The sequence below is a fragment of the Pristis pectinata genome, chromosome 1, assembly GCF_009764475.1.
Source record: "Pristis pectinata isolate sPriPec2 chromosome 1, sPriPec2.1.pri, whole genome shotgun sequence".
NCBI classification, from domain to species: domain Eukaryota; kingdom Metazoa; phylum Chordata; class Chondrichthyes; order Rhinopristiformes; family Pristidae; genus Pristis; species Pristis pectinata.
This window is the reverse complement of record NC_067405.1, coordinates 2,855,732-2,867,891: the sequence shown is the minus strand read 5'-3', so window position 1 is coordinate 2,867,891 and position 12,160 is coordinate 2,855,732. Positions and strand designations below refer to the sequence as shown.

Sequence of the window (12,160 nt, the reverse complement as noted above, 5' to 3'; positions counted from 1 at the left end):
CTTGTGTATTAAAAAAAAACAAAAACTTACCAATGTTCTTATAGTAGATGGGCACAAAAACATTGATGACTCGTTCTGCTGCAAGGAGCAAAAGGCATAACAGAACGAAGAACTGCAGCAAGATGCTTCCTTTGGGCCACAGGTATGGTATAAGCAACTGCACCTTCTTACGGAAGTCATTCCAAGTTGACTGATTGCTGTTGTTCTGATTTAAGAGAGGCTGGAAGAAAAGGGAAAATGTTCAGATGTTTAAATGCAGAGAACCAAAGTTAAACAAAAGGTTTACCAGATTGTTTTGTAGGACAAGAGGGCTGTCCAATTAGTGACTCTGGGGAAAGAGTTATTTTCCCAAGCCTGGAATAATGAGGCATAATCTGCATTGAAACATACTGGTGAAATAATTAAAAGTGAAATTATTTTCTTTACTCAGCAAGTGGTTAGAATCAGGAATGCACTGCCAAGGGTAGCTGTGGAGGCAGAATGAAATTCTTGCATCCAAATAAAGGGCCAAGGGGAGAGAGTGGGGAATTGGATCAGATGGATTGCTCTTGTATAGAAATGTATTGCTTCGATGAGCAAAAATAAACTTCTTCCCTGCTACAACGTTCCTCTTCTCAAAGAAAATTCCTGGGTTTGACTGGGTCCATGCTAAGTGGCTGTTTCCATGGCAAGGCAATCTAAACCCTGGGGTCACAAACTCAAAATAAGGAGAGTGGGAATGAGATGAGAATTTTTTTTTCCCGCATATGGCAGAGGGTTGTGAATTTTTGAAATTATCTTTCTTGGAGATTTGTGGATATTCAATTGAGGTAGATCCTACAATCTACATCCAAAGCATGGGAATCTGCCTTTCAGATGTTGAGGGAATGGGAAAATCAAAAGGAGGTAACGACCTGTCAGATTGTATTATTCCCACACAAACAGGAAACATTTGCTCTACCTCCTCAACTCTTCTCTCAAATCACTTGCTGACCTTTGACATTTCAAGGTAAATATTGCTTTTACTTAATCAAGCTAATCCTTGAAGCCCAGTTAACATTCTGGCAAATTTGTGCTGCCTACAAACCTAATAAACACTCTAAGGTGCAGCAGCTGGAGAACTGCAGAGTACCCTAAATCTGTCCTAAGCATGACTTTGTACAGCTTCCTTCCATTCATATTGTAGCCCTGGAGACCCAAGTGACTGTAGATGGAGCGAGAAAAATACAAGCTGCTGGAGGTACTCAGCGTGTTAGGCAGCATCTGTAGAGGCAAAGGGAGGGTCGACATTGTAGCACTTCAGTTCTAAAAGCTAGACATAGACATAGAACATTACAGCACAGCATAGGCCACTTGGCCCACAATGTTGCGCCGACATTTTACCCTGCTCTAAGATCTATCTAACCCTTCCCTCCTACATACCTCCCTATTTTTCTATCATTTGTGTGTCTATCTAAGAGTCTCTTAAATGTCCCTAACGTATCTGCCCCCATAGCCTCTGCAGGCAGTGCGTTCCACTCACCCACCACTCTCTGTGTAAAAAACTTACCCCTGACATCCCCCTTATACCTTCCTCCAATCACCTTAAATGTGTGTCCCCTCATGTTAGCCGTTGTCACCCTGGGAGAAAATCTCTGACTGTCCACTCGATCTATGCCTCTTATCATCGTGTACACCTCTATCAAGTCACCTCTCATCCCCCTTCTCTCCAAAGAGCTAATAATCAATTTATTTTTTTTTAAAAAATAGAATATCAAGAATCATAGATCTCTGTGCATTAAATTCCCAAATTTCTCTGGTCTTTCATGGTTCCTAGCTCTTCGGAAATTTAAAGTTGGATACGTGCAACTGGCAAACGCAACATTTATTGCCCATCCTCGACTGTCCTGGTATGCCGGACTATTTTACTTAGGAGGCCTGGAGTAATATACGCCAGATAAAAAATACAAATTTCTTTTTCATAAAGACATCGGTGAACCAGACGGGTTTTACAACAACCCAGTGGTTTCATTCTGAATTTATTTAGTTCAATTTAATTTTTTTAGCTGTCATGATGGGATTCAAACTGTCAACTTCAGATCATTAGTGCAGGCCTCTGGATAATAATCCAATACACACTACAAGATTTAAATTTATCTCAATATGTTTGAGATGAGCACAATGTCAGGAAGCTGAAGAAGCTGAAGTTCAAGTCTAGTAAGGGGAAAATGCAGGAATGTAACTAATTTACATCTGGGGCACTGAACATTCCCAATGAGACAAAACATTTAATAAATAGAATGAACAAATGAACCACCCTGGACATGCTCTCTTCATGTTACTACCATCGGGGAGGAGGTACAGGAGCCCGAAGACCCACACTCAACGATTCAGGAACAGCACAATGATTCAGGAACAGCTTCTTCACCTCCGCCATCAGATTTCTGAACGGTCCACTAACACTACTTCAGTATTCCTCTTTTGCACTATTTATTTATTTTTCTAACTTACAGTAATTTTTTTCTGTCTCACACTGTACTGCTGCCGCAAAACAAATTTCACAACATATGTCAGTGATAATAAACCTGATTTTGAAATGATCTACAGAGACTTTCTTAGTCCTTCATACTTGAATCTTCCTAACTTAACTTTGCATACTGGACTTACGGAGACACACCATGATCTTTCCCTCCTCAGTTAATCCGCTAATATCATGCAAGTGAAATTGCTCTTAGAGAGGAGACGTTGTTCACTTCAGCTGAAAATCTAATGGTCCCAGAGGTGCCTGACTGTGGAGAAACACAGTGCCAGCTGACTACCAGTACTTCTGCACACTCAGCTGGATAAAAAGTGCTTTGTGGGGTTGGAAAGCTCTGGATCGACCAGCTTGCAAATTTACCAATCCTCCAACATCCACACACCCACCATTAAAATGAACAGAAACCCTTATGACAATACGATGACCTGCTCATTTCATTGATGTCACCAGAATAGCTGAAAAGGGAGAGAGGCCTAAAATGGAGGCAAGGAGTTAATCATCCGCTAACATGTGACCGTGCATTTTTCTTGTAGCACTGATTTGATGCAGGTAGAAGGAAGAATAAACATGAATAAGAATGGGTTGGTAGTTAGGAGGGGTACTGTTGATCCTTCACTTAAATTTGAGGAAGTTTGGGGATATATCATATTTCCACATGATATAGATCCCCTTATAATAACCTTTCAATTTAGAGGAATGGAGTTGACGACATAATATTGCTCTGTTTCTCTTGAGAAATTTTAGTTCAGTTTTTTTTTCTGTTTTTTTTTAAAAAAATGTTCTTTAGCTTAGTTTGATTTGATATATTGTTTATAATTTTTCTTATTGTTTTGGGGATTTTCTTTTCTTTCTTTTATATTGTATAATAAATCTTTTTCTTTCATATTATATTCATTCACTAACAGATCGTTGGATCTACAGATTTTTTTTATACTCTATTGTTCTTTATGACTATCCATGTCATGATTGTTCTCCTGATCTCTTTGTATTACATGTATAAACATTGATATATTAATCTGTATTAATTTGAAAACTAATAAAAAGATTGAAGAAGAAAGAAAGAATGGGTTAAACATTGATAGATATTTGCAGTATTGGACAGCTTAGTTCTTGGGCTGTGACCATCTATCTAAAAGTAATTTCTTTCATAGAATCACAGAACAGTACAGCACAATACAGGCCCTTCAGCCCACAATGTTGTGCCGACTAAACCTCACCTAAGACTATCTAACCCCTTCCTCCCACATATCCCTCTATTTTAAATTCCTCCATATGCTCATCTAGTAATCTCTTGAATTTGACCAATGTACCTGCCTCCACCACCACCCCAGGCAGCGCATTCCACGCCCCAACCACTCTCTGGGTAAAAAACCTTCCTCTGATATCTCCTTTGAACATCCCACCCGTTACTTTGAAGCCACGCCCTTTTGTATTGAGCATTAGTGCCCTGGGAAAGAGGCGCTGGCTGTCCACTCTATCTATTCCTCTTAATATTTTGTACACCTCTATCATGTCTCCTCTCATCCTCTTTCTCTCCAAAGCCTTAGTCCCTCCTCATAATCCATACTCTCCAAACCAGGCAGCATCCTGGTAAATTTCTTCTGCACGCTATCCAACGCCTCCACATCCTTCCTATAATGAGGCAACTGGAACTGGACACAGTACTTCAAGTGTGGTCTAACCAGAGTTTTGTAAAGCTGCATCATTACCTCGCGGCTCCTAAACTCGATCCCACGACTTATGAAAGCTAACATCCCATAAGCTTTCTTAACTACCCTATCCACCTGTGAGGCAACTTTCAGGGATCTGTGGATATGAACCCCCAGATCCCTCTGCTCCTCTACACTGCCCAGAATCCTGCCATTAACCTTGTACTCCGCCCTGGAGTTAGTCCTTCCAAAATGTACCACCTCACACTTTTCCGGGTTGAACTCCATCTGCCACTTCTCAGGAAACATCTTTGTCTTGTTTCCTGATATGTTTTTGGACGTGTGTTGGGGAATTTCCCCTTCTGCTAAAACTTTTATACTGGATCCTCAAGCTCTTTGGTACCTGAAAGTCCATCCCTACAACCCTCCTCAGCCTCTCTTCAGAACTTAGCTGAATGTTTTGATCATATCCCTGTTTATATTTTCTTTTCTTCCACTTCCCTTCATGAAACAACTCAAGCAGCTTGCTATGCTCTGCTGAGAAACAGCTTTTCTTGTGCTTAAAGACCAACTGCCAGGTGGCAGGGAAAATAAATTAAAAAGCAAATACTCTTAAATGGAGTCATGCAACAGTAATGGGAGAGGCTGACCAGCAGGGGTCCTCACTACTTCACAATCTGCCTCAGTGGTTGCAACCCAAACTTTACATTAATTGTATTCATTTTGAAGAGGGCTCACAGTTTAGAGCCAACACTTATTTTTTAAAAAATCTACCCCAGATATTTATTAAACCATCCTAACTTTTTAGTTTTGCTCATGCTTCAGTCAAGTAATGCTCTGAATGTTGAAATTTCAAGCCTTATTCCAAGGAGTTAACCATAATCCACACTGACAGACACATAACTGCACAGAGAGTAACCATCTTTCAATGAAATACTGAACTGAGGCCCCTTCTGCAAAATATTCCCTGGAAATATTGAAAAGGAACAGGGTGGTTCACTCCAATATCCTGATATTTATCCCTCAATAAAACAAATCACAGTTTTTAAATCACATCAATATTTATGGACAAATTGGAAAAAATGTTTGTTTTAGCTCTTATTCAAACTGGCAAAGGATTTTTTTTACAAGCACGAAAGAACAAACCATAGAACACTACAGCACAGAAAACAGGCCATTCGGCCCTTCTAGTCCGTGCCAAAACTTTATTCTGCTAGTCCCATTGACCTGCACCCAGTTCATAACCCTCCAGACCTCTCCCGTCCATGTATCCATCCAATTTATTCTTAAAACTTAAGAGTGAGCCCACATTTACCACATCAGATGGCAGCTCGTTCCACACTCCCACCACTCTCTGAGTGAAGAAGTTCCCCCTAATGTTCCCCCTAAACTTTTCCCCTTTCACCCTAAAGCCATGTCCTCTCGTACGTATCTCTCCTAATCTAGGTGGAAAGAGCCTACTCGCATTAACTCTGTCTATACCCCTCATAATTTTGTAAGCCTCTATCATATCTCCCTTCATTCTTCTGCGCTCCAAGGAATAAAGTCCTAAACAGATCTCAGTTTAGCAGATTATTCAAGAGATAACGAGTAATTAGGAAGGCAAACAGAATGTTTGTCTTTTTTTTTGCAAGGAGGGCTGAAGTCTTCTTATAAACTGTACAACTCAGTGGCGAGACCACAGCTGGAGTACTGTGTACACTATTCAAGGTCATCCAAACCTTAGTAGTTGAGCTGCAGTATGCACATTATGCTGCCATTTGCAATGCTTGGAGGGGTTGAGCTCCAAGCTATTTATTCAGTCACTGAAGCACACAAGAAAATGGGCCTTTCACAATATCTGCAAGGCAAGAATGATAACTTGTCCCTATGTTACAACAATGCCCGCCCGGGAAAATAGGGACTACTTCTCACATCTTAAGCCCCACCCTCCCAAAGGCAGACATTGGTTTAAATTCACCATCACCTTCAAGGCACCAGGACAGACTTTGGTCGATGAGGAAAAGGGTGTTTGAAGATCAAGACCTCAGACCTGGCACAAAACTCAATCACTGGGCAGCTTCTGAGACCTGGACTACTACAGCAGGCACCTCACTGCACTGGACATAAACCACTAACAATGCCTCCACAAAGTCCTGGAAAGAAAAGCAAACCGATGTCAGGATCCTTTCCGAGGCCGACAACCCCAGCACTGGGGATCCAGTTACACTCAGTTTGCTATCAATGGGCAGCTACGTTATTAGCATGCATCCTGAAACAGACATTTGATTCTGAGCTCTGTCATGGGAAGAGACTACCAGAAAAGATACAAGGACTTGAGGACCTGAGTTATAGGGAAAGGTTGAATAGGTTAGGACTTTATTCCCTGGAGTGCAGGAGAATGAGGGGAGATCTTATAGAGGTATACAATATTATGAGGGGTATAAATAGGGTGAATGCATGCAGGCTCTTTCCCCTCAGGTTGGGTGAGACTAGAACTTGAGGGCATAGGTTTAGGGTGAAAGGTGAAATATTTAAGGGGAATCTGAGGAAGAACTTCTTCACTCAGAGGGTGGTGCGAGTGTGGAACGAGCTGCCAGAGGAAGTGGTGGATGCAGGTTCAATTGTAACGCTTAAGAGAAGTTTAGATAGGTACATGGATGGGAGGGGTCTGGAGGGATATGGTCCGGGACTAGGCAGAAGATCAGGTCAGCATGGGCTAGATGGGCTGAAGGGCCTGTTTCTGTGCTGTAGTGCTCTATGACTCTGTGATTCAAGGTTGCACTCAATATCCTCTCTGAGCGTTCATGAGCCAGGGATTCCCGAGTGTGAAAGGGGAGAAGGTGTATTGAGAACTTTGAGTCCATGCATTGGTAGCGCTTAGAAGCCCAGCAATAGCAGCAGAAGGTGCCTGCCACCTTAAAAACTACTCCCATCTACTTCCCACGCTGGCTTCATCTGTCAGCATAACACTGAATAGAAAGCAAGTCATTCTTGATCACAAAGAACCACCCAAGAAGATGAAGGTGACTACTTAAAAAGGGATATGCTTGCATTGTTATTAGTTTGAATGTGGCTTACTAATTTGATTACCAGGATGAAGGATTTGGCCTGTGAGGAAAGGTTGACTGGGTTTGAGTTCACAAAAATTAGAGGTGATCCTATTGAAATACAAAATTCTCAGAAGGCTTGACGAGGTAAATCAGAGAGAATGTTTTCTCTGATTGGGAGAAAATCTACAACTAGAGGGCATGGTTTCAGAATAACAGGAGGAGTTTAAGGAATTACTTCTCTCAAAGGATTGTGATTCTTTGCAATTCCCTATGTCAGAGAGCCGTGGAGGTTGAATTACTGAGTGTATTCAAGGCGGAGAAGGACAAATATTTGGTCTAGAGGCAAGTCAAGGGTTATGGCAACAGGCAGGAAGGTGGGGCCAAAGGCAAGATCAGATCAGACTGAAAGATAAAGAAGCCTAAAGGGAAAACGTGGCCTATTCCTGCTTTTGTTCTTTATGTTATGTTCACCTCCAACACTGCAGCACCCCCTCAGTACTGTTCGAGAATACAAGTTTTGTACCTGGGCCTCAAGGGTCGACACTAAATCCATGGTCTTCTGACTCAGAGGCGAGGGGTCAAACCACCTGAACCACAGTTGACATTTGCCAGGATTTCTTCCACGTGGTTGTCCAGCAATACAACAAAACTGCACATTAGAAAGATGGTTTGGACTCGGCTGCAACAGCCTGCTGGTTTAGTACGCCCAGTAGCCACATGGCTAAATGAGAAAGATAACAAGCTTGCTCAGCCTGCAATCTCAATCCTTGTAACTGAAGTGGTTGCACATGAGTTTTAGAATTGTGTTATACACAGCTAAAACAAAACGCAGTTTCATCAATTATCGATCATCTTTATTGATTTACATGCTTCCTTTATCATACAGCACAGAAACAGGCCCTTAGGCCCAACTCCTCCATGCCAACCAAGTCCCATTTGGCCCATATCCCTCTAAACCTTTCCTATCCATGGACCTGTCCAAATGTCTTTTAAATGTTGCTATTGTACCCGCCTCAGTCACTTCTTCTGGCAGCTCGTTTCATATACGCACCACGCTCTATATGAAGAAGTTGCCCCTCAGGACCCTTTTAAATCTCTCCCCTCTCACCTTAAACCTATGCCCTCTAATTTTTGATTCCCTAACCATGGATAAACGACTGCGCGTTCACCCTATCTATGCCCCTCATGATGTTATACACCTCTTACAAGGTTATCCCTCAGTCTCCTAAGCCTCAAGGAAAAAGTCCTAGCCCGCCCAACCTATAATTCAGACCCTCGAGTCCTAGCAACATTCTTGTGAATCTGCTTGGTATTCGTTCTGGCTTAATAATGTCTTCCCTACAACAGTGTAACTAAAACTGTACACAATGCTCCAGGTACAGCCTTACCAATACCTTTGTGATGGCAAACACGTTCTATGTGTCTTCCACAAAGGCGATTTCACCTGCCTCACACCTTGGATTAGTGAGCGATTTTCAGGAAACACAGAGCAAACAGGCCTGGCCACACCCTCTCTTAACCTACTTTTCCACATGCTCAGTTACTAAAGTCTTTCACAGAAATTCCCCTTCTATAGAGCAACAATGTGGTCTATAACGGCCACATCTCAGTCCAGATGAATGGTCTCAACCCAAAACGTCGACTGTCCATTTCCCCCCACAGATGCTGCCCGACCCGCTGATCACACGACAAGGGAGCAGAAGCAGGCCATTCGGCCCATCGAGTCTGCTCCAAGGAAAGGGAAATAGAAATGAGAAATGGGGAATGGGGGAAGAAAAAAAAAACTATTCTAATCCCAATTTCCGGCCTTATCCCCATATCCCTTGATATCCTGACTATTTAGATATCTATCTATCTCCTCCTTGAACACCCCCACTGATCTGGCCTCCACTGCTGTACGTGACAAGGACTTCCACAAATTCACCACCCTCTGGCTAAAGAAATTTTTCCTCATCTCTGTTTTGAAACTGTACCCTCTAATTCTAAGATTGTGCCCTCTGGTCCTGGACTCACCCACCAAGGGAAACAGCCTAGCCACATCTACTCTGTCCTTTCCTATCAATATTTTAAATGTCGCTATGAGGTCCCCTCTCATTCTTCTGTACTCCAGCCAGTACAGTCCAAGAGCCGACAAACGCTCCTCATACGTAAGCCCTTTCATTCCTGGAATCATCCTCGTAAATCTCCTCTGAACCCTCTCCAACGTCAACACATCCTTCCTAAGATGTGGGGCCCAAAACTGCGCACACTATTCCAAATGAGGCCTCACCAGTGCCCCGTAGAGCCTCATCAACACTTCCTTACTTTATACACTATACCTCTCGAAATGAATGCCAACATAGCATTCGCTTTCTTTACCACCGATCCGACCTGGTGGTTAACCTTTAAGGTATCCTGCATGAGTACCCCCAAGTCCCTTTGTACTTCCGTGCTTTGGATTTTCTCTCCTCCTAGATAATAATCTGCCCGCTTATTTCTGCTTCCAAAGTGTACAACTGCACATTTCTCTACATTGAATCTCATCTGCCATTTCCTTGCCCATTCTCCTAAACTGTCTAGGTCCCTCTGCAACCTTCCTATCTCTTCAATACTCCCTACTCCTCCCCCTATCTTGGTGTCATCCGCAAACTTAGCCACGAAACCATTTATTCCATCATCCAAATCGTTAATGGGTTCTGTTTGTTTTCTGGTCCATAATTCTTTCCCCTGCTGGCTGTACTTGTTACACCAGCCGGGCAAACCTACTGAACAAAAACATCATAGAGTCATACAGCACAGAGACAGGCCCTTCATCGCACCGTGTGATGCCAACCATTGAGTACTCATCTATATTTATCCCATTTGGTCCATAAATTGCTAAGGCATAGAAGATTAAGTGCTTATCAGGATACTTAAATGTTGTGAGAGTACCTGCCTCTACGTTCCGGATTCCATTTACCTTCTGGGTGAAAAAGTTCTTCCTCAGGTCCCCTCAACTTCTTACCCCAAACCTATGCCCTTTAGTTCTAGATACTTTTGCTATGGGAAAATGTTTCCTACTATCTATGCCCCTTATAATGTTGTGCATAATTAGGTACCTTCTCAGCCATCTCTGCTCCAAGGAAAACAAACCCAGCCTAACTGAAATGCTCCATCCCAGGGAACATTCTGTCAGTCTCTTCTACACCGTCTCCAGTGCAATCACATCTTTCCTATAGAGTGGTGACCACAACTATACATAGTAGTCCATCTGAGACATAGAACATAGAAAAACTACAGCACAATTCAGGCCCTTTGGCCCACAAAGCTGGCCGAACATGTCCCTATCCTAGAAATTACTAGGCTTACCCATAACCCTCTATTTTACTCAGCTCCATGTACCTATCCAACAGTCTCTTGAAAGTCCCTATCGTATCAGCCTCCACCACTGTTTCTGGCAGCCCATTCCATGCACTCACCACTTTCTGAGTAAAAAACTTACCCCTGACATCTCCTCTATACCTACTCCCCACCACCTTAAACCTATGTCCTCTTGTGGCCACCAATTCAGCCCTGGGGAAAAGCCTCTGACTATCTACCCTATCAATTCCTCTCATCATCTTATACACCTCAGTCAGGTCCCCCCTCATCCTCCGTCTCTCCAAGGAGAAAAGGCCGAGATCCCTCAAACCTGCCTTCATAAAGCATGCTCCAAATTCCAGGCAGCATCCTTGTAAATCTCTTCTGCACCCTCCCTATGGCTTCCGCATCTTTCCTGTAGTGAGGCGACCAGAACTGAGCACAATACTCCAAGTGGGGTCTGACTAGGGACCTATATAGCTGCAACAATACCTCATGGCTCCTAAACGACAATACACCATATGCCTTCTTAACCACAGAGTCAACCTGTGCAGCTTCTTTGACTGTCCTATGGACTCGGACCCCAAGATCCCTCTGATCCTCCACACTGCCAAGAGTCCTACCATTAATACTATATTCCGCCAACATACTTGACCAACCAAAATGAACCACTTCACACTTATCTGGGTTGAACTGCATCTGCCACTTCTCAGCCCAACTCTGCATCCTATCTATGTCCCTCTGTAACCTCTGACAGCCCTCCAAACTATCCACAACACCCCCAACCTTCATGTCATCCTAAACAATGTTTTACAAAGTTGTACCATAACCTTTCTGTTCTTATATTCTATGCTCCAGCTAATGAAAAGAAGTACTCTACATTCCTTCTTCATCACCTACTACGCTGCCACCCTCAGGGATACTTGGACTTGTACACCAAGGTGCTAACTGAGCACCTTTGTAGTTCCTGAACATCAACAGAGGAATGCAAATGGCTGGCTTGTGTTCTCCCATCTCTTGATACGAAACAGGCTTAAGGGTCATAACAAAAGTGGGCCCATCTCAATATCCACCAACACGTAACATTTCAATGAGAAGAATCCTGGTGATTATATACAGGACTGGATTCAGCAATATTCTCTCATCTCTACATTCAGGAATCAAATCTTTCTCTAGCACTCTCTACTGTATTCGCGCACTGTTGAAGGCTTTAGCTCATAAATTGAAGTAGGTGCAGTCCACTGGTTGGTAATCCGACTTGCAGCAACAGAAGTGCCATCAAAAGTAATAGAAGACCTCAATCCCTTTTGTTTTTAGGGGAACTTAAACAGATCATGTCCCATGTATGGGACAAATATGATAAATAGAGGTGTAGTATTTTGTACAGGGCTGCTGGGAGTATTGCAGACTGGAAAATATTTGCGATAAATGATGTCCTTAAAGCTGAGTTGCAAGCTATTAAGTGTAACGATGTACCTGATGAAATGATGAAACCCGTGCCAAGATTTTAGAATATTTGAAAGGATGCAAGGTTAAAATTCATTTTTTTCCAGATAGCATACAAAACCCAAGCACACCACCAAAGCATGCAAGCTATCTGTACTGAGAGATGGCATTCTGTTCTTTCACCATAGTTACATATTGATCCATTTCACTTTGAAGGT

General features: G+C 42.7%; 1 protein-coding gene across 4 annotated transcripts in view; it reads right to left on the bottom strand.

The window, feature by feature from the left end:
• LOC127569523 (ATP-binding cassette sub-family B member 6-like) overlaps nt 1–12,160 on the bottom strand; it is a 549,089-nt gene that overhangs the window by 516,859 nt on the left and 20,070 nt on the right. For all 4 annotated transcript variants that reach the window (XR_007956208.1, XM_052014249.1, XM_052014269.1 and 1 more), the window contains exon 4: nt 31–220. Coding sequence is in view for 3 of the 4 variants with exons in the window: in XM_052014249.1 (XP_051870209.1) it covers nt 31–220 (190 nt within the window). In the remaining variant the exon portion in view is untranslated. The remainder of the gene's footprint in view (nt 1–30; nt 221–12,160) is intronic.